At 37.1% G+C, this 25,078-nt stretch overlaps 5 protein-coding genes across 5 annotated transcripts; 1 reads left to right on the forward strand and 4 right to left on the reverse strand.

Annotated features, from left to right (window-relative positions):
* Window positions 1–297: 297 nt before the first annotated feature.
* Window positions 298–2,285, reverse strand: LOC131679721 (gastrula zinc finger protein XlCGF57.1-like). Its single transcript, XM_058960460.1, has 3 exons — window positions 2,092–2,285; window positions 1,890–2,023; window positions 298–1,778 (listed from the first exon to the last, which is right to left on the reverse strand). Exons 1-3 carry the CDS (start codon window positions 2,227–2,229, stop codon window positions 350–352), a joined length of 1,701 nt encoding a protein of 566 aa, XP_058816443.1. The 5' UTR covers window positions 2,230–2,285; the 3' UTR covers window positions 298–349.
* Window positions 2,286–7,516: 5,231 nt separating this feature from the next.
* LOC131679720 (zinc finger protein interacting with ribonucleoprotein K-like) lies at window positions 7,517–9,515 on the forward strand. Its single transcript, XM_058960459.1, has 3 exons — window positions 7,517–7,704; window positions 7,769–7,920; window positions 7,987–9,515. The coding sequence occupies exons 1-3, from the start codon at window positions 7,573–7,575 to the stop codon at window positions 9,440–9,442; spliced, it is 1,740 nt and encodes a 579-aa protein (XP_058816442.1). The 5' UTR covers window positions 7,517–7,572; the 3' UTR covers window positions 9,443–9,515.
* LOC131679726 (5'-3' exonuclease PLD3-like) lies at window positions 9,496–11,790 on the reverse strand. Its single transcript, XM_058960469.1, has 8 exons — window positions 11,678–11,790; window positions 11,437–11,514; window positions 11,316–11,383; window positions 11,072–11,239; window positions 10,495–11,002; window positions 10,300–10,434; window positions 9,998–10,137; window positions 9,496–9,936 (listed from the first exon to the last, which is right to left on the reverse strand). Exons 2-8 carry the CDS (start codon window positions 11,491–11,493, stop codon window positions 9,519–9,521), a joined length of 1,494 nt encoding a protein of 497 aa, XP_058816452.1. The 5' UTR covers window positions 11,494–11,514; window positions 11,678–11,790; the 3' UTR covers window positions 9,496–9,518.
* Window positions 11,791–15,743: 3,953 nt separating this feature from the next.
* Window positions 15,744–17,586, reverse strand: LOC131679723 (zinc finger protein OZF-like). The gene is made up of 3 exons (XM_058960466.1): window positions 17,382–17,586; window positions 17,197–17,330; window positions 15,744–17,139 (listed from the first exon to the last, which is right to left on the reverse strand). The coding sequence occupies exons 1-3, from the start codon at window positions 17,526–17,528 to the stop codon at window positions 15,831–15,833; spliced, it is 1,590 nt and encodes a 529-aa protein (XP_058816449.1). The 5' UTR covers window positions 17,529–17,586; the 3' UTR covers window positions 15,744–15,830.
* Window positions 17,587–23,222: 5,636 nt separating this feature from the next.
* On the reverse strand, window positions 23,223–24,887 carry LOC131679730 (uncharacterized). The gene has a single exon (XM_058960475.1). It carries the CDS (start codon window positions 24,872–24,874, stop codon window positions 24,005–24,007), a length of 870 nt encoding a protein of 289 aa, XP_058816458.1. The 5' UTR covers window positions 24,875–24,887; the 3' UTR covers window positions 23,223–24,004.
* Window positions 24,888–25,078: the final 191 nt, after the last annotated feature.

The following is a 25,078-nucleotide window of genomic DNA, read 5'->3' on the forward strand; positions in this document are numbered from 1 at the left end:
TTTAGCCGAATTTTCTCTGTAATGATTTTTTGATACCCTATCAGCCCAACGTATGAAATTTCATACGTTATTTTTTTTCGCAACAAAACGTTCCAAAGTGGTTATTTTATTTTTCCCATACTTAATTCGGCATAATATGAGGGCTCACGAAGTATTTTACAAATTACCAAAAGTTTTAACATAGCTGGGTTATAATGGGTTAACAAAAGGATAAGTAGCCCACCCACCCATATATTGTTGGTTTGATGTGTTTACAGCTATGGATATGATAAAAACATAACAACAACGAGTCGGTCATATGTGTCCTCATACCTCATTAAATAATACGAAAAATTTATTAGTTAAAATCTTATTCGTCGTGGGTTTTCAAATGTTCTACTAGTAGTTTTTGTCTTATGTACGCTTTAGGACATATACTGCACTTGAAACTACGAATGCCTTCATGTTTCTCCCTAATGTGTCTTCGCAAGTCCCGCTGATGAATGTAGGAAGCAGAACACTGTTTACATTTATGAGGCTTAGATCCTGAGTGTCCCAGAAGATGCGAATCCAGCAAGTTCTGTCTGTTAAATGTGTTCGGACACACGTGGCATTTGAACGGCCGGGTTGTACTGTGTATCTGCAAATGACTAAGCAGGAGGCTCTTTTTACGAAATCCCTTACCACAATATTCACAGTTAAAGCTTTCCTCTGCGTCGTGCATCTTAACGTGTACATCGTACGAGTTTTTGATAGCAAATTTAGCCGGACAAAATGTACACTCGAATTTTCTGATCTTTCGGTGAAGGTTCTCGTGCTCAGCAAGTCGAACTTTTTCTCGAAATTTTTTTCCACAAAGAGTGCAGACAAACTTCTTTTCTTTGAAAAGCCTCAGCTGATGGTGTTTTAGTGATTTGTAAGTTTTAAAACGGTTGTAGCAAACGTTACATTCAAATGTGTTAGTTGTTTCACATAAAACTCTTTCAGGATAGTGGATTTTGTCTACGTGTTCTTTGAGTGCACTTTGAGTTGTGAATTTCTCCTTGCAACCACAGCATATGTTAGACTTAGTGCGCATTTCTTCCAGCACCGTTATTTTGAATTTCTTCTGATGATCAATCTTAAGGTGTTTTTTGAGTACAAACAAATTAGCAAATTCTTCTTCGCACAGTGGGCATGGATGAAGAACATCCACGTACATTTTGCGTTGATGCTGCAGAAAGAGCATCTTAGTTTCAAAGCGTTTGAAACACACGGGGCATTCGAAGAGTTTGTCGCCATACTCTTTCGGGTTGGTAATACGGCTGCTCTGATGGTACATTTCTGCATGTTCTTGAACTTTTTCCTGTGAGTCTAGTGGTTCTTTGCAACAACAGCATCTCTTTGGTAGAGAATTTGACTTCACACCGTAATAAAACCGCTTACGCCTCGGCTTGTTCGCACCACTGTCCTCATCCGAAGTCATGCTTTGTTCATAATCGCTACAGATACTATCGTCGTCTGATGAATCAAAAATGTATGAATGTTCAGTTGCCCAATCATAGGATTCCACTTTTGTTTTGTGCCCCGCAGTGTTGGATTGGAGGTCTTCTTTGCGCCGTTTCTTCGGACGACCTTTTTTCCGGCGCATGGTAGGTTCTGTTTTTTCGACTGTTCCATTTGTCTCACTATACTTCAAATTGGCGTAGTCTATGAGCTCATCTTGATTATCATTTTGATCTGCAGTTGCTTCCAAAATTTCGGTCTTAATTTCTACCTCTGTGATGTATATAGATGGAACATCGTAGTCGTTTGCATATCTAAAACAAAATATTTATCAAAAATATGTCCTTTGCAAATATTGAATATCTTCTTCAACCAGATATTGTATCAAGAAACTTCGATTGTATTACTGTGAAAATAGACCTTACCCTTGTTCTTCTATTTTGGTCACTGAACTGTTTAATCGTGACTCTGACTCCCGTAAACTTGTCACAAAACGATAGGCACCTTCCAGATCATACTTGCAACTCATACAAATTAAGTTCATAGAGTTTTCTGAGATCTATGTTTGCATATAGTAAGTTTAACTTAGTATTCTAAGTGAATGTAAATATTTTTGTATATACTTACCACAACACCAAAGCAATCTTCTATTATATCAACCGAAGTTCGTTGATCTATTAGTGCCTCGACTATGGGCCACATATTCAGTGTATTTTTGGGCTCTAAGCATACCCGGCAAACTGAATCCGTCGCTTTAGTTTTCATTACAGAATTTTGTTTTTTACGTATTTGGCTATGAATATTACAACTTATCACTTTGTTTGGGTAATCGTCGATTTGACGTTTGTATTTTTATTCGCATCAAAATAATAGTTATTTGAAAACAAGAACATAATTTGTAAATCGTCGGTGTAAAAAATATTCGTCTACAGCGAGGGGTCTGCGACTGCTTGGTCCAACAAAAAGTTGGTATATGGTAAATTTTATAAACCGCAGATATTTTACGAAATTCTGAATAAGGTGGGCATGGATGAAGAACATCCATGCATATAGCGGCATTTTCTAGAACATAAGAAGAATAAAAGTGATTTTGTGTGAAATATTAAAATTCTTTAGAAACCGTAAATCTACAGAAGACCAAATATATACACTCAAAAAAAGTAAACGTTATGCCTATTGATTTTACACATAGATTTTTGCAATTAAAGGAGGCATATAGACACTATTTGCTGGCACATAATCCTAATGTGTGTATTTACAAGAAATATTAATCTTACATTCACATTTCATAACTATTAGGCACATAAAACCCCATTCTATAATAATATGCACATATAACTTATGTGTGTGCATACATAGTTTATACAGTTGACACATAGAAAGTATGTGTGCGCGTGATAACAATAGCATTTCTTCTTCATATGAATTTTAAGCGGTTTGAAGCAAATAGAATTAACGTTTGGATTTTTTTCAGTGTAGGGAACTAGATATTTAGTCTTCTGTAGAGATACGACATATTTATCCATTGAATGTTCATTGCCTATTGAGTCGTAAAGTATGAACTTTACACCTAACTTTCGCATGAAAAACATGTAGTGCATTTCTACATGTAAAAGTGGCAACCATGTGCATTTCATGTGTTTGTGGATTGAAATAATTCAATAGATTTCCACATGATGTTAACGTGTTAAGTTTTTTCAGTGCGCCTCACCCACCAAGAGTACTTGGTGACTTGAAGCTTTAAACTCGAAATTTTGTTTTCCAACAATGTCTTTTCCGTGATCACGACGGCGATTGCAGAAAAACTATATAAGCGATCGTCTTATTTTTATCTTAATTGTTCGCAATTAATTTTTGTCGCAAACATGAAAACGCCCCGATGATTAAGTGAACGTTAGGGACGATCCATAAATGACGTAGCATTTTTTGAGTGATTTTTAACACCCCCTCCCCCATCGTAGCATTTCATCACAAACCTCTAAATATCCCCCTGGTAACTACGTAGCTTGACGATAATTCTCCCCCCCCCTCCTTGTGACCGCAAATTTTTTTAAAAATATTAAAAACGATGTTAGTTATTCCCCTTTAAAAAAGCTACGTTGCATGACTTGACTCCCTGCCCCCCTGTCGTCATACATCATCACAAAATACAAAACTCCCCCGTCCCCCATATAATGTTAGTTCATTTATGGATGATCCCTTATAGCACTTGTAAACTTATAAAGGTGATCTCAAGCGCGAGCCTACGAACTCTTAACAGCCTTCGTACAGGCCTTCAAAATTGACTCTGATATACACTAAACAACAGTTGGCGACATGATCGGGAATTCTAATGATAAGGGGGAGTTCACTCTCTTTTAGCATCTGAACCGTTCACTGATAATGAAGTATCAGATTCACCACGCACGCGATCATTAAAGAACACACGCGTTTGTGCGAACCCAACAAACAATTTTGCTGGATAATGGCTTGTCCAGTTCTTGTCCAGCTTGTTGCCTCTTGATAAAGGCTTGTTCAGCTTTTGTTGTTTGCTGGGAATGACCATACCTAGGGGCAGATCACTCTAGAAATGTATAACAAATATTCATCAAATTAGAAAAAATGCATTTAATTTCCATTTTTGCATCAACTTTGCACTCCTTCGCAGAAAAGTTTGTTTAACAAACGTCCTACGCTGATTCACTTTGTTCGACGTTTTGTTGAATGTAGGGCTAATTTTTTGTAGGGTTTTGACGTCTTACACGCAACGCAAAATACATTGCACGCAACGCAAAATACATTACGAATTTATATTTTGATGGAAAGAAATGCATTTAATTTAGCAGATTTTTAAAAATGCATCACAAGTGATCTGCCCCTAGGGTCAAACGGTTGTAAAATTACATACGCAAAGTTATATACACGCTAGCACATGCGGCACAAAAACGCCCACGTGAACAAACACGTTAACATACAAACACGTGAGTCCTTCGCGATGATCCACAAAGGTGAACAAACAATCGGGAGCCCAAGATTTCGCAAGCACAAAAACGTCCCAATGATATGGTGAACACTATTGCACTTATGAACTGATCAAAACGCGGTCTTAAGCACGAACCCATGCACGAAGTCGCTACGCTCGCACATCACATCTGAACCGTAGACTTTATTTAACACTCAGAATGACAGCCCGCTGCAATTGGTTTTATACGGTGTTTCAGTCCCGTCTCGTCTGCAATCGTAGAAAGTGATTCTGACAGGGAGCCCTTCCGAGAACTAAGCTTTACAGCTCCAAATTTTAGTTTGATTGTAAATCTACTGAACAACTCTGCGTCGAACAATGTAGAAACAGTTTTAAACATAGTTTGTGGGGTAAATGCTACTGTTCATTTCTGTTCGAGTAGGTATCTCCAAATTCAGTTGCATCAGGAAAGACCACAAACAGTTAATGAGTTTATGACCCTGTTGAACATCTAATAGTATTTTGCTACAACGATGCATGCATGCATGCATGCTGATTACACTCAAGGTTGAATTAGCGTAGCACTGACTACACCGGTGTAGTGCACACTGAGAATAAAAATATGCATAGTTAGCATACTTTCTATTCCCGTCTCTTTTATTCTGCTGCGATTTTTATGCATTTTCTAGCATATATTTCTAGTAAGCATTCAATGAATGGATAGACCGAATATGTCCAATGCATAAAATGTACAGCAGAAGAAACGAGAGGCAGATAGCAAAGTATGCTATCAATGCATAAATAAATTTGTGCGCACTGAAAAAAAACAAACATGCCATTAGTTGTTTTTTACACGCAGAAAAACGATTTGTTGATGCAATAGAAATATGGATTAAATTCTATAAATCAAGAGTGCTGATTCAAATGGACCTTAGTGACAAATGTAAACAAACTGAGTTATTTGCAGCACAGCATGTGATTACAACATAGCTAACGAATACCGAAAACCAGGATTCATTATACACAGTATTTATCAAAATAACAAGCATTATATAAAAAGTCGCAAAGTTTTCATGATCATATTTTGAAATTTTGCACTTGAGACCTTTTAAAATAAAAGGACCTATGCGCGAAATATTTCAAAATCTCTGCAACTGTTCATAGGCGCCATGCAAAAACGACGCAAGATTCATTTCATTCCATGTTTTCCCCACTGCACATAGGTACCTACACTCAAAAAAAAGTAAACGTTATGCCTATTGATTTTACACATAGATTTTTGCAATTAACGGAGGCATATAGACACTATTTGCTGGCACATAAACCTAATGTGTGTATTTACAAGAAATATTAATCTTACATTCACATTTCATAACTATTAGACACATAAAACCCCTCTCTATAACAATATGCACATATAACTTATGTGTGTGCATACATAGTTTATACAGTTGACACATTGAAGCTATGTGTGCGCGTGATAACAATAGCATTTCTTCTTCATATGAATTTTAAGCGGTTTGAAGCAAATAGAATTAACGTTTGGATTTTTTTCAGTGTAGTAAAAACGTCCTAAGCATCAAAATAAAAGAAATTATTTTCTTCTGTTCATGCGACTTATTTTCGAAGTTGAATTTAATAAGTAAAATAAATTAAATGATAATTGGTAAGCTTACACACTTAATTTGAATTACTGGGTACAGTAAAATTTTGCTGGGGTTTTGAACAGCAAACCGTTCGGTAATCAATTCAGTAAAACAATTCGGTTGCCGAGTTCTCCGCAATCCGTTCTATCCAAACGTCAAAAAATACTGGTGAGTCAGCAGTTTTCTCTGAAAATGGCGACTTGACAGATGATTTACTGTATCTGTTTAGTAAGTTTTTGATGAGGTTCGGTAATGTTGGTACAATTTTGCCGAACAATCAGTCAGTATTTAACTGGATAATGTTAATGTACCGAAAAGAACAGAAGTGCTGATAAATTCAGTTAAAAATATTGCGGGTTTCAGCAAATTATTCGCAAAATTACTGAAAATCGTTAAAAAATGAAAACTTTGCTGCAATTTTTTAAACAATTTGCTGACAGCTCAGTAAAAATTTCACTTTACTGTGCAAGTCGTCAAAAGAAATTACTGAACAACTTTTGGCTGGCTTAGTGTGTAGTTATTCTAAAGTAACATGCCATTCGTTGGTTTTAACCACTTCCAGCCAATGATTTGTTAATATAAACTAAAGTTTCCCGCATTTTTTTTTTTTCTGCAAGACTTCTGTTAAATCCAGTGCAACTATTTACCATAGTAATGAAGAACATTCGTATTCCGGTGCTCATTTTGTCGAAAACTTTGAAGAAAATCAATATTCGTCGTAAGAGCTACCTTTGCTGAAAAAAGCCGTATGTGCAGCGTCGTATGATTCATGGGCCCGAAAAGAAGACCTATGTGAAAGGTCCTATAATTTTCAAAAGGACGCATCATTCTAAAGCGCTTAAAAACTACATTAGCACTAAACATTTCATGTTTTTAGCATTATTTACCTAAAGAGCATAGTCCTTAGACTATATTGGCATAATTGTTCCATCAAAACGCATATTTGTTCTCTAATAGGGATTTATTTTAGGTCCATGAAACTTCAGCCTCGTTTTTCTCAGTTCGAGCTCAATGTCACTTAGGACCTTTTGAATAAGTACTCTTGAAATAATATCATTGGTCGGAAGACAAATTCATTTATTGAATTCCATAAAATTTATTCATTGTTTCAATAAAAAGCTTTATTTTTGATGATAATTTTATTAAAATTAAAACAAATTTATTAAAATAAAAAGTTATATTATTGAAGTTAAAAGTTTATTGTTATTCTAGAGATTTTTTTTTCTTATTTATCTGAAATTATCTTCTAAATCTTCTAATACATAGCCCTGGCCCCTGCCAAGTAGAAACATATAAACAAGATTAGGTTAGTGAAAAAATATTTTCAGGCCAATAAGTTTGTCAGTTGAAACTGATTGGAGTCAACAACACATATTGTAGGTTTAAAAATGCTAAATTTTTCTGCGTGTGCAATTCGAAGTTGGTTCGGCTTAGGCCCTTTAGTCGATTGACGATTGTTGTGTTTTGAAGTTTTTAAGCTTTGTTGTTGTCTGTGAAAATTTTCCCGATTATTTATAATCAATGATGAACGAAACAAATCATTGCTGGATTTGTTGCAAATTTGATGATCAAGAGGGCATGTTTCTGTTATCCTATCCAGTTTTCCAAGGAAGAACAGGAGCTCAAATAATTCAAGATTGTTTTGGACTAGCGGTAAGTACTTGCTTTGAGATTGTTATACATGATTGAATCGTTACGATAACATTATATTCAATAGTTATCAGAAAGTGAGGAAGGAAGTTTTTACTGTACTTGTTGCAAAAAGGATATAATATCAGCGTTGACCCTAGTCAAAAGAATACGCGAATCTATACATAGATTAAAGTCTATTTCGTTGATCTCTGAACAAACGCCGAAGGTGGAAATAATGTAAGTATGGATTTTTAAAAAAAGTTGACTATTGAGGAGCATATGGTGATGTAAACATTTATTTAGAGAACCAACGGATAGAACAATCGTATCAGTTTTTATTGACGAAACAGAAATCAAGACTGAGGAAGAAAATTCTGAATTGGGCAACGACAGCACTAGAACAAGATATTCACCAGATTTGTTATCGGAATTTTCCAAAAAAAGGGGTCGAGTACGGAAGCATAATTTGATAGACGTTGTTCCAGTTATCTCAAAGGTACTTGATAATGAGTCTAATCCAACAAAGGAGTACAAAAACGTGGAAAAGTTGAGAAAATTAAGTACCCATTCAATTCGGTCAGATGAAGGAATTTCTGCATCGTCGAGTGACTCCGATGACACAGATACCGAAGCTGATGGCAACTTGCACGGCGACTCTGACGAATGCCAAGAGAAAAAACGACTCTATTACGGTGTCAAATCAAACTCTCAGCCTAAACGATGTTGCGGTTGTAAAAATTTGCCTCTGGATACGCCGGAGAAGGTTAAGGAACATTCTGTCAAATATCATTCCAAAATGCGCATGGTAAACCCAAAGGATTATCAAGAAAAAATATTCGAATGCTCGGTGTGCTTCACGCGATTTGAAACCAAAAAATTATATCTCCAGCATCAGCGAAAAATGTACGTTGATATGTTACATCCGTGTAAACAGTGTGATGAGGAGTTTGCCAACTTTTATGTTCTTCAAAAGCATATGAAAAACGATCATCAACGGAGGCTTAAGATTCATGAACTGGAGGAGATGCGTATAAAAAGCAATATTTGCTGCGGTTGCCGTATTAAGTTTGGATCTCAGGATGAATTGAAAGAGCATGCGAGTATTGTGCATCTGCCACAACGAGAACAAAATTTTAACAAAAATACTGTTGAGTGCGATGTGTGCTACAAAAGCTATAAATCTGCCAAATATCTTAAAGATCATAGATTGAGATTCTTTAAGAAGAAAAATCTTATTTGTTCTCAATGTGGTCGTAGTTTTCGGGAGCGATCGCAGCTGGAGGGGCATGAAGATTCTCATCGTAATGTCCGAAAATACGAATGTCCAATATGCCAAGCCAAGTTTTCCATGAAGGCATCCTGGCAGGTCCACGTAAAATACCACGGAGCCCAGGAAAACTTTCATTGTGAGTACTGTGGTAAAGGCTTTCGGAAGAAAGGCCTTATGAAGGCCCATTTGCGAATTCATTCCACGGATAGGCCACACAAATGCCCTATGTGTCCGTTGACCTTCACACAGAAGAACAGACTTAATTCACACATCCTTGAACATTCTGGTCTCAAATCATTCAAGTGTGATCGATGCTCTGCCTCGTACGTCCATCAGCGAGCTTTAAGAAGGCATGTTCGCGACAAACACGAGGGAATACAAAGCTTCAAATGTAATATTTGCCCCAAAGGATTTATCGAGCAGAAACCGCTTTTGATACACTTAAAAACACATGAACGTAGCAGTGAGGCGACTTTTTCAAAAAGTTAATAGGCAGTATTATTAGTGGATGTATTATTAGCACTTAGGATAAAAAACATGAATATCAGTAATAAAATCAGCCGTACTAATCAGTCCTAACAGCGTATTTACTGTTCCAATCTCTATCGAATATAGCCTGTAGATCACCAACTATTGTTCCGTTGGTTTCGAAGGAAGACATTACCAAACCGATCCCAGCAGTGTTGATGAAATAATCCCCTGACCAATTGGAAGTGCCAATATATGCCGTGTTATCTGTGACCATGTACTTATTGTGGTTTACTCTTCCGAAAGGAATCTTGTCCTGGTCTTTGCTGGAGGGAACAATAAACCGTTTAACTTCGATTGTAACTCCAGGGATACTATTGGACAGTGCTTCGATCGAATTCAGAAAGTATTGCTCAGATTGTCGTGAATGCTTCCAATGTGAAATTAGCAATCGAATGGCTACCTTTCGTTCAATAGCCGCTCCGCGCAGAGCATCGTCAATTATAGGCCAGTAACTGTAAAAAAACAAATTGATCGATAAATATAGTAAAGTTCAACAATATCCAATACACTTACTGTGATTTAGCTGTATACAGCGTAAGAGGAAAATAATCCATTACGGAAATGTGAATGAATTTATCTGCACGTTGTATCACATTAACAATTGCATCTACATCATGCGCACGGCCCTGGGTTGACATGGGCGGTGGAGAACTCTTTGTAATGAAAATGGAGATAGATTAGCATTTTTTGAATTTAGTTTTTTGCTTGACTCAGACTGAATCAGATTTTAACTGCAGTCATTTTGACGTCGATTGGGGTTAGAATCTGAGACGGCTTCAGTTCAGGCAAAAACCAACTAAGAGCAAATGCCTTACCGAAAAGTAAGTGTCAATTTTGAATTTGTCGTTGAACTCAACCAACAGTGAATTGTTAAAATTGTACTTAGTAGCATACGCTTGAGGCCATTGAGACGGTATTTGAGCATTAGGGACTCCCATGTCCCAGTATACCTGTCGAGATACATGACTTTAGTTTGAAAATGACATCTCAGTAGCTGTAAGTAAACTTACATCAAATATTTTAGCTATATCTGTAGCTAAACAAGAACAGTTAGTTGCCAGAACGCCCAGCTCTTTGACTTGCGTCAATGATCGCCAATCCATGTTTGCACTTCCCACATAGAAGTGAGTTCGATCGATGGTCCAAACCTTGGTATGTAAAACTCCGCCACCGAACAACCGTGGGAAATTAACTGAGCGAACAATAGCAGCATTACGTTTTGTCAGAATATCTGTATCTACGCTTGGGTTTGCGGAACTAGGTGCGCTTTGGACTACTTTAATAGCAATTTTACCATTCAACCCCGTTTCAAGAAGCGATTGAAATATATCTTCTCCCTGCCAAGCGCTCGAATGATTGTAGACATCTTCGCCTCTTAACGTCCAATAGAATGACCCTATTTCAATAGTCTGTGTGGCAAGTCCAATTAGTGTTTTCCATGCGTCGTAGGTTGACATAAACGTTGGACTACCTTTTGGATATATTAATCCCTCCGGTATACTTTCCACTATTTGGATACTGAATAAAAAATAGAATAATATCAGACTGTTATGAAACTATGTCAGGCAGTCATTAATAGTTACATACTGGCATCCTTGATCGCATGTATCCTTTCTTAAGATATTTGCGTTTGCTCGCATATAATACAACTTTTCATTGTGCTCCAACAAAGGTAAAAGGACAACAAGCACTATAACAATCAGCAGCAATGAAATCGGTATGCAAGATGGCCGGCACCATCGTGATAGCGTTAATCTTAAAATTAAAAAGAAAATAAATAAATAAGTATACTCTCAATGTCTTTCAGAACTAATTGAAAAATTATGATTACCTCTGCTTGTCCTTGTCCTCCCATTTATAATCGTCATTTTCGTTAGAAGAATTTGAACCACTATGTACCTGTAATAGATGTATGAAAATTAATTCAGTTGTTAATACTACTGATATATTACCTTTTTCATTTTATCCGCTGTTGGCCAGCCTTGTCGTAACGGCAACTGTGTCTTCATTCGTCACTGGACTTCTACAAACTAATTTCAAAAATATCTATGAGCACCAGATTGTAGCACAAAATCGCATATGGCTCATGCATAGATAGAATCTTGCAAATATTACAGTGCTGAATTATTTAAACTCCTGTATACCGGACCAAACCGAGAAAAAGGCTGACTCAAATAAGGCAAACTAGCTTACCTGGCTTTTTGTTTTGTTTTGATATGGGCGAAGTTGCACATAGGTGTGTATACTATATGTGGTGGGTCAGGTAGCAGACTGCAATGGGTCAGAAATTACTAATACATTAATTGAAATTGCATGTGTGTATTTTAGCGCAAACCTACACTCAAAATAAATTTTGACTTATATGCATTTAAACTTGTTTGCGAATAATAATGTTAATTTTTTAATAAAATTACAGATTATTATCAAGAAGTCATTCGTTTACAAATTGCATACCTATTAATGTTTGTAGCATATGCGTATGCGGTATGTGACACAATCGCTAACGCAGCCAGGCCAACTGTGCAGCGTACGGCTCTGAAATTATTCATTTAAAGAAGAAGTTAATCAACGAATTATTTCGAACGTTCAATTTAATGGGGGTTTGATAAATTGTTGGGAGTGACTTGGTTAAGATGGTTAATGTCACTCCTTTGACCTCAAGAGTTATTTAGCCCTGTCTTGGCTAATCAGCATAGGCTGATAACGCCTTTACTCGCTCTCATCGTTGAGTTCAGAATTTTACTTTGTTGTTTCAGGCGAGGGGAACTTCACTTTAAAATAATTGTTATATTTCCTTCGATTTTGCATGAATTCGTATTTTTGTCGGAAATTTTAAAAAAAAATTGAACAATCTTCCATCAAATCGAGTATTGCTATAATATTTGAAAAAATTGCAACAAATCTATCCAATCTCAATCCAATTTTGCTCGAATTTCAACCAATTTGATGTAACTGTAATTTTCGAATCTTTAAATAATTCTGGCAACAAAATTTATGTTTTTGTTTTGATTTGTTCCTGCAGTTATGCTGCTGGCATTGTTTTTTATTTCATCGACCACGGAAACTGCCAAAACGTGAATTTTGAGCAATGAATTGTTTTTATGACACATTTCAAACAACCCTCGGCCATTCCAAACCATTATCAAGTAATGTTGGAAATTCGAATCCATTCCGAACTAGCCACCTCCAGGGTTACCATATTCACAGATTTTTCTGTAATGTCGCAGATTTTTTCACAATTTTTGATCACAGATTCTTTTTCACTGATGACAGATTTTTGGCATTTTGATAATAATTTCACAGATTTTCACAGATTTTTGAAAATATTTTGATTTTTTGGAAATTTTTCACAGATTTTTTTCCTGTTTTAGTCATCACAGATGGTAAAAAGATTTTTTTTGCCGAAACGCAGATTTCAATGTGGCATCGTCCAATCTTTACCAATCCGAACAGAATTTTAAATTATAAGTTCATTTCATCAACAAATCACGGAGTGTCGTTCCCATAAGTTTCAGGTAAAATTGCACGGAGTTTGAGTTGTCCGCGTTGATTGTTTATGAATCCATTTTTATTAATTTTGACTTCCAAAAAACTTTTGGGATTTCCGATTGATGTGTGGAGTGTACTGGTTTTGCACTTTCGATCAGAAGTGCAGGGTATGTTCCATTGACACTTCTGCTCGAAAGTGCAAAACCAGTTCACTCCACTACACCGGTGCACTGCCGTCGAAAAAGGCATTTGTTTTGTCAAGTAAATATATGTCCAAAATACGCAAAAGATAATTTGTTTCTCTTGTTATTTTCATGCTCAAAAATCCTAAAAAACACCTTTTTATGAACCACTGATGAGAAGAGTTCTCTTAATTCGGCAACTCGGTTATAAAAACGAATTCAAACACGCAAAGCTATACACACGCAACTTTCATATAAATAGAAACACTTGTTCCCTTTGCAATAATACAAAACATTGTCTAAAAAAATCAAACTCATGTACATTAGATGTTTCAGGGTGTCATGGTCGCATACTCTAATAACATGGAAAAACTCACTTTTTTCCAATTCTGAACCGTTCTCTCAAAACACGGTTGTTATATAAACGAATTTATACACGCGAACTTATACGCAACACACATGCCCTCGCGATCAAGCCCGTTAGCATAATCGCTCGAAATCCACGTTAAGCTACATCCGCGATCCCGTAAACATGAAAACGATCTGTGATTAAGTGAACGTTTTAACTACTTAATGGGTAAATGGCTTCAAGACCTATAAATTTATAAATGTGGCCTCAAGTGCGATGCGAACCTGAGTCGGTCACGTCCGGAAACCCCTACTCTACGGTCCTAGCAGTCAAGGAACATGTATTCAGTGGGACCATTTTGTTTTAAATTGCGCTCACTTACACTAGACAACAAGTTGCAGTGGGACATATGTCGGGAACTCTAATGATATGAAGGAACTCACTCTCTCCTATTATCTGAACCTAGATCTGAACCGTATATCTAAAATCAAACATAACACTCGCGGTCGGCGCGAACATTCAAGACTCCACTTGAATGGCCATACGGTTATACAATCGCATTTAAACATGCGAAGTTTCATATAAGCTAGCATACACGACATACAAACGCCCACGTAATCAAACACGAGAACATACAAATGCTCGAAAGCTTCGCGATCATCCACGTACGCGTACGCCCGCGATCTCGCAAACATGAAAACGCTCCGATGACTAAGGGAACGTGTTAGCTCTTATAAATTTATAAACGCGGTCTTAAACGCGAACAAACAAAGGATCCCCATACACTCAAAGTTTAGCGGTCGATTGATTCATTCCCACCTAGACCATTCATAAATTACGTAACGCAAAAATTTCCTAACGTAACGTAACAAATTATATTAAAAAAAAATATTTTCAGTAAAAACGTAACGTAACGACCCTCTCAATTCCCCAAAAGTGTTAAGTAATTTATGAAGAATCCCTAGGACGACGAGAAGGGAAATTTGAGGCGCAAAGAGACGAATTCAGTTCGAGTTTAATCGGTTTTGATGATAGTGACCCGTGTGCGGTGATGGGAGAGTTTTATCGGATTGGACGGCCTGAAAACGTGATATTGCACGATAGTGGATGCATGCGCTAGGCTGCATAAAAGTATGCTTGTGTGGGTGAAATTATGTTTTGTGTGTGTACAGTCTCTGAGGAGCCACTGTAGGCTCATGGGAGGCTGAGGGCAGGGGCATTTGTGTGATCATAAGGCGCTGAACATGCCACTGAGTGCAACGGTGGAAAAGTGTATGTACGGTTGATGCGCACTAGTTGCAGATGTAGGTTGTTGGGACAACCCGATCGCCTACCGGTAAATAACAATAATATTAATCACATGTTTTGTTTCTTTTGTGTATTGTCTTTGTAACTAATTGGCAATAACAGTCAAAAAACAGATTAAGTACACTAAGTAGAAGGAGAATAAAACGACAAATCAAGCAAACGTTGAGAAATCAATTATACTTAACTACAGCTCCAATTACCATAATTATATTTTTCATTTCAGCAAATTTACAATTCTCTACTATCTCTTAACTTTTTGTATCAGACTATCCCACACTACTTTTACAGTAAACGGCAAGTTACGGCGGGTAGCCTAGAACAAAGTTTCAATAGCCTACCGATCGCCAGCGTATAGTTCAACCCGCCAAGCCGCCATTTACTGGGATCTTCCATGTAACGTATCTGAAACTTGTAGGTCTGGTTAACAACCGGTGCTTGCTTGTGAAAGAAACCGGTGTTCTACACGGTCCAGAACGCACGGACTAGTAGTTCTAGATGGGCGGAAGCGTTTTTGCCAGGGGTAGGGCTGATCAATCAATGGCAATGTTCACAATTTTGTCCACCCACTTGTCTTTATTTTAGTTTTTTCACTCAATCGGCTGAGAATTAATTAGCAATACACAACTGTTCTATGGGCCAAGTAAATTGCATTATAAATCATTACAAATGAATATTATTGCAGCTTTTACACCCAGTACGCATAGCAATATTTTCCTCTGTCTTTAACCCTTAAAGACGCAACAAAATTGCTAAATTCTCACAATAATCGCAGTAACGTAGTGAGACGATTTCCACCATTTTCAATAAAGGAAATACGTTTTGAGGGGTTAATAATGGACAAAAGAAGCGTTCGACCCTCCATGTTCCATGTATTGAACATAAATATTAGTATTCCAGTGAATGCCAGTAATCGCATTTTTTTTTCTTTTTTCTCAACAAATAAAATCATATTTTATTACATATACCTTAATTGCTTGGTTTATGCAGTTATCTTGAAAGTTTTACTTAATTATGGCGTTTATTTATCAGTTTTGTGTATTTTTATATGTTTTCCATAGGCATCCTTCCTGTTAAATGCCTTTGAACATACATTGCAAACGAATGGCCTGACCTCTTCATGTTTCGTCCGGTTGTGCCTTCTTAAATCGCGCTCATGTATGTATGCTGCAGGACATTGGGAACACTTGAACGGTTTCTCTCCCAAATGAGCTTTGATGTGAAAATCCAGCCGATCCTTCCGAGTGAAAGTATTGGGACACAAGTGACACTTGAACGGCCGATCCTCTCTTTCACTATGGATTACCTGATGCTCTTGGAGTAGATGTTTTTTCTTGAAACCTCTGCTGCAAAACTCACACTTATACTGATCATCCGGAATCGAATGGTATCGTACGTGGGTTAAAAAGTTTGGTTTCAATGCAAACCGCATTTGGCAAATAGGGCACTCATACTTTCGTATATTAGCATGACTTTGTTCGTGATCTGAAAAAGACCGTTTATCTTTGTATGTTTTTCCACATTGAGAACACTGAAATCGATGTTTACGGTACGGCCGGCGCTGGTGTTCGATCAGTATTTTTTCGGATTTGAATCGGCGTGAACAAATTTCACACTGGAATTCGTTGTCCAGATCAAGCGTTTCTAACTGTGGAATATGTTCTTTTTTTGCATGCTCTTTAAGGAGATCCTTAGAATCGAATTGCTTACGACAAACACAACATTTGTGAATATTCTTTCGCATTTCGTCAATCTGCTGAATAATTTTCACCCTTTTGTGGAATGCTTTCTCATGTTCTCGAAGATTAAAAGCATTGGCGAAGCTATCTGGACAGCGTTTGCAGAAATGTAATTCTTTAGCATACATTTTTCTTTGATGCTGAAGAAAATGTTTTTTGGTTTCAAATCGTAGAAAACACACATCGCATTCAAACGGCTTCTCTTGAATTTCGTCATGGTTTGTAGTTTTGTTTCGTTTGTGAAATTTACCAGAATGATCGTGAACTTGTTCCATGGTGCTTAAAGGCTCATTGCATCCACAGCACCTTTGAGGAGGAGGTTCCGGTTTACTACGGATTTTCCTTGATTTCGGCTCTTCGGAACTTTCTGAGGAAGTATCGTATTCTTGATCACCATGAAGCGAATATTTTTCGTCAGAATCGTCATCTATTTTCTTAAACTGTCGCTTAGGTCGAATTGTAGAGTCGCTATCTTGTGTTGTTATATTGTCCTCTATAATTTTGGTTTCGTAACAAGTATGAAGAACTTCTTCTTCATCTTCCGATTTAATTGCAATGTCTGTAACATTTGGGCTGTGATTCAAGGGGTCTCTATAAAAAGTAGTACAATTAGCATTAGCTGAATGTTGCGAATTTCACCATTCATACTGGTCAGTTCCTGACACACAGTCAATAATGTTTCGATGGGCCTCCAAGATTTTTCTCACAAAACGGTGAGTCACTAACAATTCTTCCTTGCAAGCGCCACAGCAACTGGAGAATAGACTTTCATCTACAGGAATCTACGAAACACAAGTTCGCTAACATAATGAATATATAGATATGTGTCGTACCTTCAGCTTTATCAGTATATCTTGAAGCATTGATTCTAAACTCACTCCATCGACGATTTCATCTAACAAGTGATCATTATCAAAGATTGATCGAATGCAAATTCGACAAATTTTATGTTCAATTTTTATAGTTGATGTTTTTTCCATTTTCAACCAGTATTATTGTTTATTATTTCCATGATAGATCATAAGAAAACGTCTACAAGTTGTTTACCTCTTTTACACAGAAAAATTTGATTATCTACACACTTAGATCAGACAGCCTAATTGTAGATTTAAATTACCCAAATATTGAACCATCGCACAGTGGAACATTCAATGCGCCAAACAAGATCAAAATTATTTTGAAGGTTTTTTTTGATAAAACACATAACTCATTAGAAAAAGTACTGGAGGGTTCTGGAAGAAAAAATGTTCGAACCAATCGATTGATTGAGGAAAGTAAAATATCACTTTCAGTAGATTGCAATCCACTGAAAGTGATATTTTACTTTCCTCAATGTTGAATTCATATTTTTGGATAAAATATACGAAAAATTAAAAAAAAAAATTAATTTCAGAGCCATCCATAGCTCTGAAATGATATCTCATTCATAATCGAAAGTTGTACCGAGAAACAAGTTCATCAGTGTAAAGAAACAGTCCTGTGAGTGTTATTTACCTTATGCGGTATTGGACGGCGAGGAGTAATTCACCTACTTGCTCGTTTAGGATCGCCAAATAAGTATTTTATCTTTTTGTTTGTATTCTCTTTTTTATTGATCGTGTTCTAAATTGGTGAGTGTAGTTCAGCGTGTTGCTCCCGCAACAAAATGTATCAAAAAGGGGAACCCTCCCCCCAAAGATAAATATAATGGGGAAGAGAAACGTCTGGATTACAATTACAATGCATCGACTCTTGATCATTAATCTTCAAGCTTTGTTATGAAGAGTTGAATCGTATCTGTAATATGCATTCCACAAGACGTTTGTTTGACGAGGCAGGGGTAGGTTTTGTCAACACATTTCAACTGTGCCCTAGACGTCAAATATCTCAATGCCTAATTTTAACAGTATGATAGAAACAAATTTACATGCGAAACAGCAAGAAAGGTGGAAACATTTGTTTGCGTGCATTTGCAATTTTTTGAACCAGAATAAAGTTGCGAGGATAAAAATTGCAATATTTATGCTTCAGGGATCAGACTGTGCCTTTATTTTAAAAGTAAAAAACTAAGATTTAAATAACTACTATTGTTTACTAAAGATGCTGAATCTCTGCACGAGACCTGTCAATGGCCCTCCTTCGAGAAGGATTTGAATAGATTTTCCTCGGATTGAGTGTTTTGACATGTCTCGTGCTCGAACAACACTGACGTATAAATTGGAAGCAAACGATTGAGATTACGAGTCTCCAGAGATTCCGCCCTAAATTTCTATTACTGCTGAATTTCAACAGCTATCAACTACCTATCTGTCAACATCCCAAATGGGCCGCTTTCGAGGATAAATTGAATCACTCGAGAGGAAATAACTTTCGAGCTGTCAAGGAAAAAAAATCTTCATTTCTTTTTGAATGGGGTTGGCCTCTTTAAGAACCCTAATCAGATTTTGGAGCGCGGCAAATGTGGGGAACGCCATGCGGATGATTCTCACAGGGGGCCCGATGAGGAGTGTGTTTACTGTGGGAAGAATCCGCATGCACTTTTGACATGCCCAACGTACGTGCCAAAGATCTCTCCAGATGCTCTTACACAGAAATGCTCAAAAGGGCTTCTCCACTTATCTCCGAATCCAACCACACCCGAACTTCCTCGTAAGGGCCCTAGGTTGTCCCAAACAGGAGTACAAAATAAAAATCATTCATCAATTAGAAGTGTTGCCACAAATCCGAAGATGATAGCTCCTGGTTTTGGGAAATTGAGATACAACCTGGAGATCCTGGGGCACCACAAATCCCAAGTGCCCCTATTTTACTGTCAGAAACTCAGCCTAAAACGAGATTCCTTAAATATTCTGACCTTGTGGACCGGATATTCGTAGCTTTTGACATTACCGATCCTCTGAAAAACTTGCTGGTTTCTATTCTACCAACATTGAGAACATTTTAAGGTAGTTTACTGAACAATGGCTCTTCCTGACCACGATCGTATCCTTCGATGGCTAACTTATTAAACGGAATCACGGATCTAATCACTGTGTTACAGTGAAATTGCAGAAGTTGTATCCCCAAAAAATGATTCATTAAAACACTTGCGATTGTGATGCATTTTCCCTACGTGAAATATGGCTTATTTCTAATACAAACCTCAACTTCTACGATTTTAACATTACTCGCCTGGATCGAAAAACCTCCTATGGAGGGGCACTTTTAGGGATCAAAAAGTATACTACTCCTTCAGTCGAATATTTCTTGGAGGCTTTAACTCCCACGGTACAGGGTGGGGCTTTCTGTAAGACTATAATCGATCTTCGACAATTCGAGACCTTTGTGACAACTTCAATATGACAATTCTGAACACGGTGGAAATGACACGGATTCTTAGACCACCAGTGTATGCAAGTGCACTGGACATATCTCTATACTCGACATCACTACGGTTAGATTGCAAGTTGAAAGTAATATCTGATCCCCACGGTAGTGACCACCTGCCGATTGTAATTGCAATCACCACTGGTTCAAGACCATCAGAACCACTCAATGTGTTGTATGACACGTATATTTCCCCCGTAGTATAATGTATGTTGTTTTGTCCAAAAAACCACGGGAGTTCTGGATTGAGTGATCGACTAAAGAGTAGGTACCTCAAAAATGTAATAGTTTCGAAGTGTCGGTATAAATACATCCATCTAAAGCGATTAGTATGTTGAATAGAACTCTCTTTAAATCCAATTTATTATTAGTAATACGAGAAGAACAAAAATCAAAGTCCTCGTAGACTTTTCCAAAATATTCTCTCCCTCTCGTGGACAAACGTATACTTTTGCTAGATCTCCCCCCATGAGTTCACGTGGTTTACGAAAGGCCCCCAACGAGAGCGTGATATATTCAATCCGCTGGATACTCGATTTCGCCAAGAAGGTTTGTCTCGGTTTCGCCCTTGCACAAAAGATCTACCGTGCAGCGTTATCTCACGATACCGAGAATAAAACATATTTTTCGATGGTGGAGTTCTCACTTGCTCTCATATCATGCAACAAAAAAGCCCCAGGACCAGACAGAATCAAATTCAACCTATTGAAGATTCTGCCATATTCCGCCAAGAGACACTTGTTGAATTTATTTAATAGACTCCTTGCGAGAAACAGAAATTTCTGGCCCATTCGTATCGCCAACTTACCCTGGAGCCAAGATTTCTACGTCACATATTAATATTTATAAAACTGAAGACACTGCCCTTTTTATGCAACTATTAAAAACTAGGAGTGGGTAATGTCCGGGACATAACCGCGGTGTTGACGTACACTGAAAAGAAATACATGGTAGTTCTAGCTATACAGGTATAGTAGAAAGTACCATTTTCAAGAAATAGTAATATTTACAGTAAATTAATCATAAACTACCATAAAATGTTTGGAACCACAATTTGGTTCGAAGAAACGTCCGTAGTAATTTTTACTATTTTGCGTATTTGATTTAATCTTGATTCCATGGTTGAAGATAATACTAAAATTTTTAATTATACCAACGATTATCGTTGATTATACTATGCTTTTGGGCTCGATTTGCTGTAGCTCTTTCAACTTACCACAAACATGGTAACAATGAAAGGATTTACCATTGTTTTGCAACTGAACATTCTTTCTGATTCTCGTCTGGTATCACCAAAAATAAAGTTCCATTTAATAACTTGGATTGAGTTTGCGCCTGTCAATTCTTCTGTACATGTACCAGTGATTCATATAAGCAAATGTTTATCAAATTAATCTACAAACCCGAAGGTTTTTGCAAGTCCTAGAAAATCAGTGAATGTGGCAATCTCATTCGACATGAAATTTCCAGTAAACATTCACTCCAGTAAACATTCATTCAAAAAGCATTGGTTCAAATTATCCATGAATGTCATATGATATGCCCAAGTTTACCCAGGTAACCAACAAGCATTAGTGTATGCAGTAAAGTAGCGTAAAATTTGCATTCCGGATGCTTCTTGCAGTATGCTGGCATTCGTTATGCATAACTGTTGTTAATCAGCATTTGAAAAACTGTTTAAAAACTTCTTGCCACTAAGCAGCATTCTGAGTGCACAACAGTAGTAAAAAAGCGTTTTCATAGCACAGCAGTAATGTAGCCGTATATTTTGCCAAAAGCGACTTTTAAATAGCATTTAAAACGACTTAAGTGCTTATCAAGTAGCCGTTAAGACGCATTCAGCATGCTTATTGGTTACTTGGGTAGTCCTACACTGAAACGAGTACCATGGTAAAAACTACTATATTAGAGGTTTAAATTAAAAAGGCTGTACCAGTGAATTTTGGTAGACAATATATAATACTTGACTTGAATATCATTCCTGTTATATGTACTATGTCCTTTTCGACATAGAGACAAGGTATTTTTTACTATTTCGTGGTAGATTAATGGTAACCTTTACTATACCTCCAACTACAATCTAATTGTCGTAATTACCATATACATGGTTGCTTTGAGAATTTCTAACTAGTTTAAATTACCATTGTTGTTTACCATGTCATAGTAATAGTAGTATAGTATAGGCATACTAGAAATAATGCATTTCTTTTAATTTAAGTAGCAAGGGGTTTTCCAAATTAATTTTCTTAATATATTCGTCAGCATTATCCTGAAAAATTTTCTAGCCCGCCTATAAACTTCTAATTTTCTGCGGAATATTCCAATTTCCATTGATGATCATCACATATTTTTCATCGGAGTCTACAAGATAGAAAATGGAATAATACAAATTTAGAAATACTATTTATTGCCATCATTAATTGTTATTTTTCTTACCGGTGGTAGATTGTGGGTCAAAAACAAAGTAAACAATTTCGCTTGATTCGCCTTCATTTCACTATAACTTGGAAAACAAAATAAGGAAGCTAAAAAACTTGTACTTATTATTTTGTATGCACGCGGGAATGGTTTTTTCAGCATGGCGTACAGTTATTGTACAAATACTATCAAGCCTCAGAAAATAACCATTTTTGTGGTATTTTCAAAAGTACACCATGTTCAGTTGCAAAACAATGGTAAATCCTTTCATTGTTACCATGTTTGTGGTAAGTTGAAAGAGCTACAGCAAATCGAGCCCAAAAGCATAGTATAATCAACGATAATCGTTGGTATAATTAAAAATTTTAGTATTATCTTCAACCATGGAATCAAGATTAAATCAAATACGCAAAATAGTAAAAATTACTACGGACGTTTCTTCGAACCAAATTGTGGTTCCAAACATTTTATGGTAGTTTATGATTAATTTACTGTAAATATTACTATTTCTTGAAAATGGTACTTTCTACTATACCTGTATAGCTAGAACTACCATGTATTTCTTTTCAGTGTAGGAGAAAAGTTATTAAGGTTCAAAGTGTACGTAACGCATCCGTTTTGAAAATTTTGAAATGTAAGTCCTACGTCAAAAGTAGAGTTTATTTTTACCATTTTTTTATTAAAGACCTATTGAGTCAATTTGTTGTTACGGCATTTAATTAGCAAAAGACTGGAAGGTGAAGTATATTTTTCAATATTAAGAGCCATAGTACTCAAGGGAGAGAAAGGTTCCGACAGCATGAAGTTACAAGTTACGCTTGTCCAGACATGCCGTAGACTCAGGTGATTCGCATTTCTAATGCCAAAGGATCCTGACTCCTACAGTAGTAGACAAAGGGTTAAGTCGCCGGTAAACTCTAAGCTTGCTCATATGACCCTTTCCACGCTTTTCTAAAATTTCTTCCTTCAACTCCTTGCTCTCCCTTGAGTATTATGGCTCTTGATTTGGAAAATATACTTCACCTTCCAGTCCCTTGCTAATTAAATACCGTATCAACAGTTAAAAAGTCGAGTTTTGTAGGAATTTTATAGCTTTTATTATAGGAGAAATGTAAAACTATAAATAAAGGCACTATGCTATATTTTACCCTAAGGAGGAAAATTTGGTAAACACCAAAATTTCTCACTAGGGTGAAAATTTGTTGGTAAAACCAGTCTTTGCACTTGAGGGCACAAATCCTTATTTCTTACACAGTTGCGTTTCGGCTTCGCCTCATCAGAAACCGACACTAACTTTTTGTCGGAATAGATTCTCGCCGGCTTGACGGTGTTTACCAAATTTTCCTCCTTAGGGTGAAATATAGCATAGTGCTTTCGCATAGGCCTGCTAAGCCAAGACAAGTTTCGGCTTCACTGTGTCTCATCGGCATAAACAGAACTTCTGCTCGGACGGGACATCACGTTTGATCAGTCGTTCGATTGAAACACAATGTGTGTTTTAGTTTTAAGGGATTTGCGTCAAGCCGGCGCTAATCTATTCCGACAAAAAGTTAGTGTCGGTTTCTGATGAGACGAAGCCGAAACGCAACTGTGTATAAATAAAGGGTCCGTCAAATAAAATGCGTTCACTCGAAATAGATTCTCAACTATATTGTACGTAACAATATTACTTATCAATTTTTTAATCTTTTGTTTACATATTTGTCTTAAAAACGTTCATTAGATCCGACGCTCGTTGGGAATGCTCATCATCCGCAGTTACTAGTGCCATGATATGTGTCAGTAATCGTCGACCTTTATGTCCGCTGAGTTGGTTATGGCGTTTCATGTGTTCAAACAATGTTTCGTATCCACGTAGTGGCTCATAGTATAGATCAATCGCTTCTAAAAAGTTAAGCACTAGATCAGCATTTTTCGGTTCGTCTTCGTATACCTCAGTAACAATCTGTTGATACGGAAGATCATCCAGATTTCGGAAATCATTAACAGCATCCTTGATTCTACCGGCTCGTATGTTTGCAATGCATAACCGCACAAATGCATCTTTAGTCTTTGCACGTTCCTTTTCCAGTTGGCTAAGATTGTCGTCCAACTGTACTTTGAACTGCTGCATATTGCTGCGCAAATTTTCCATTTCACCTCGATATCGGTCCTCAACATCTCTTTTTAGATTATCTATCCTACGCAACAGTCGCTGTATATCCGTTTGATAGCGAGCTTTTGCACGTTCATATTGTGCCTGATTCATGGTATCCCGGTTAATTGATTTGTAGCTTTGAATGACTGTTTGTAGCGTCCCACGAAACTGTGTCAGTCTCTTAGCACATTTGTCAAGATTCGCGGCAGCTGCAGCTGGATCAAACCCCGCTCGAACATCAAACTGTACACTTTCAGAAGGCGCATTAAGATTTTTTGTAACTCGTATCAACTCCTCAATTTCCTGGTGTGAGACCGTGCAGGCTTCTAGCGGACTAAACTGTTGACGTTTAAATCGGGTCTTCGCCGCACAAGGCGCAAATGTCACGCATAGAGTTAAAAATAAAGCCACCAAGTACCGGAACATCCTCCTCCGAAGATTTGTGTTACTCGACTAAAGATTAGTCTTGTGTAGTGAAAATCTTTGCTTGGCTTATCATTTTCACTAAGGAATATGTTGGCCTGTTTGTACACAGGTCAATTGCAAAGGGAATTCCCGGTTTGGAACGGTCTTATTGATCCGATCAATGGAACAGTATTGTGATCTATTTTACAATCATCTCGATTCTTA

The sequence above is a fragment of the Topomyia yanbarensis genome, chromosome 2 (genome assembly GCF_030247195.1).
Source record: "Topomyia yanbarensis strain Yona2022 chromosome 2, ASM3024719v1, whole genome shotgun sequence".
Lineage (NCBI taxonomy): Eukaryota > Metazoa > Arthropoda > Insecta > Diptera > Culicidae > Topomyia > Topomyia yanbarensis.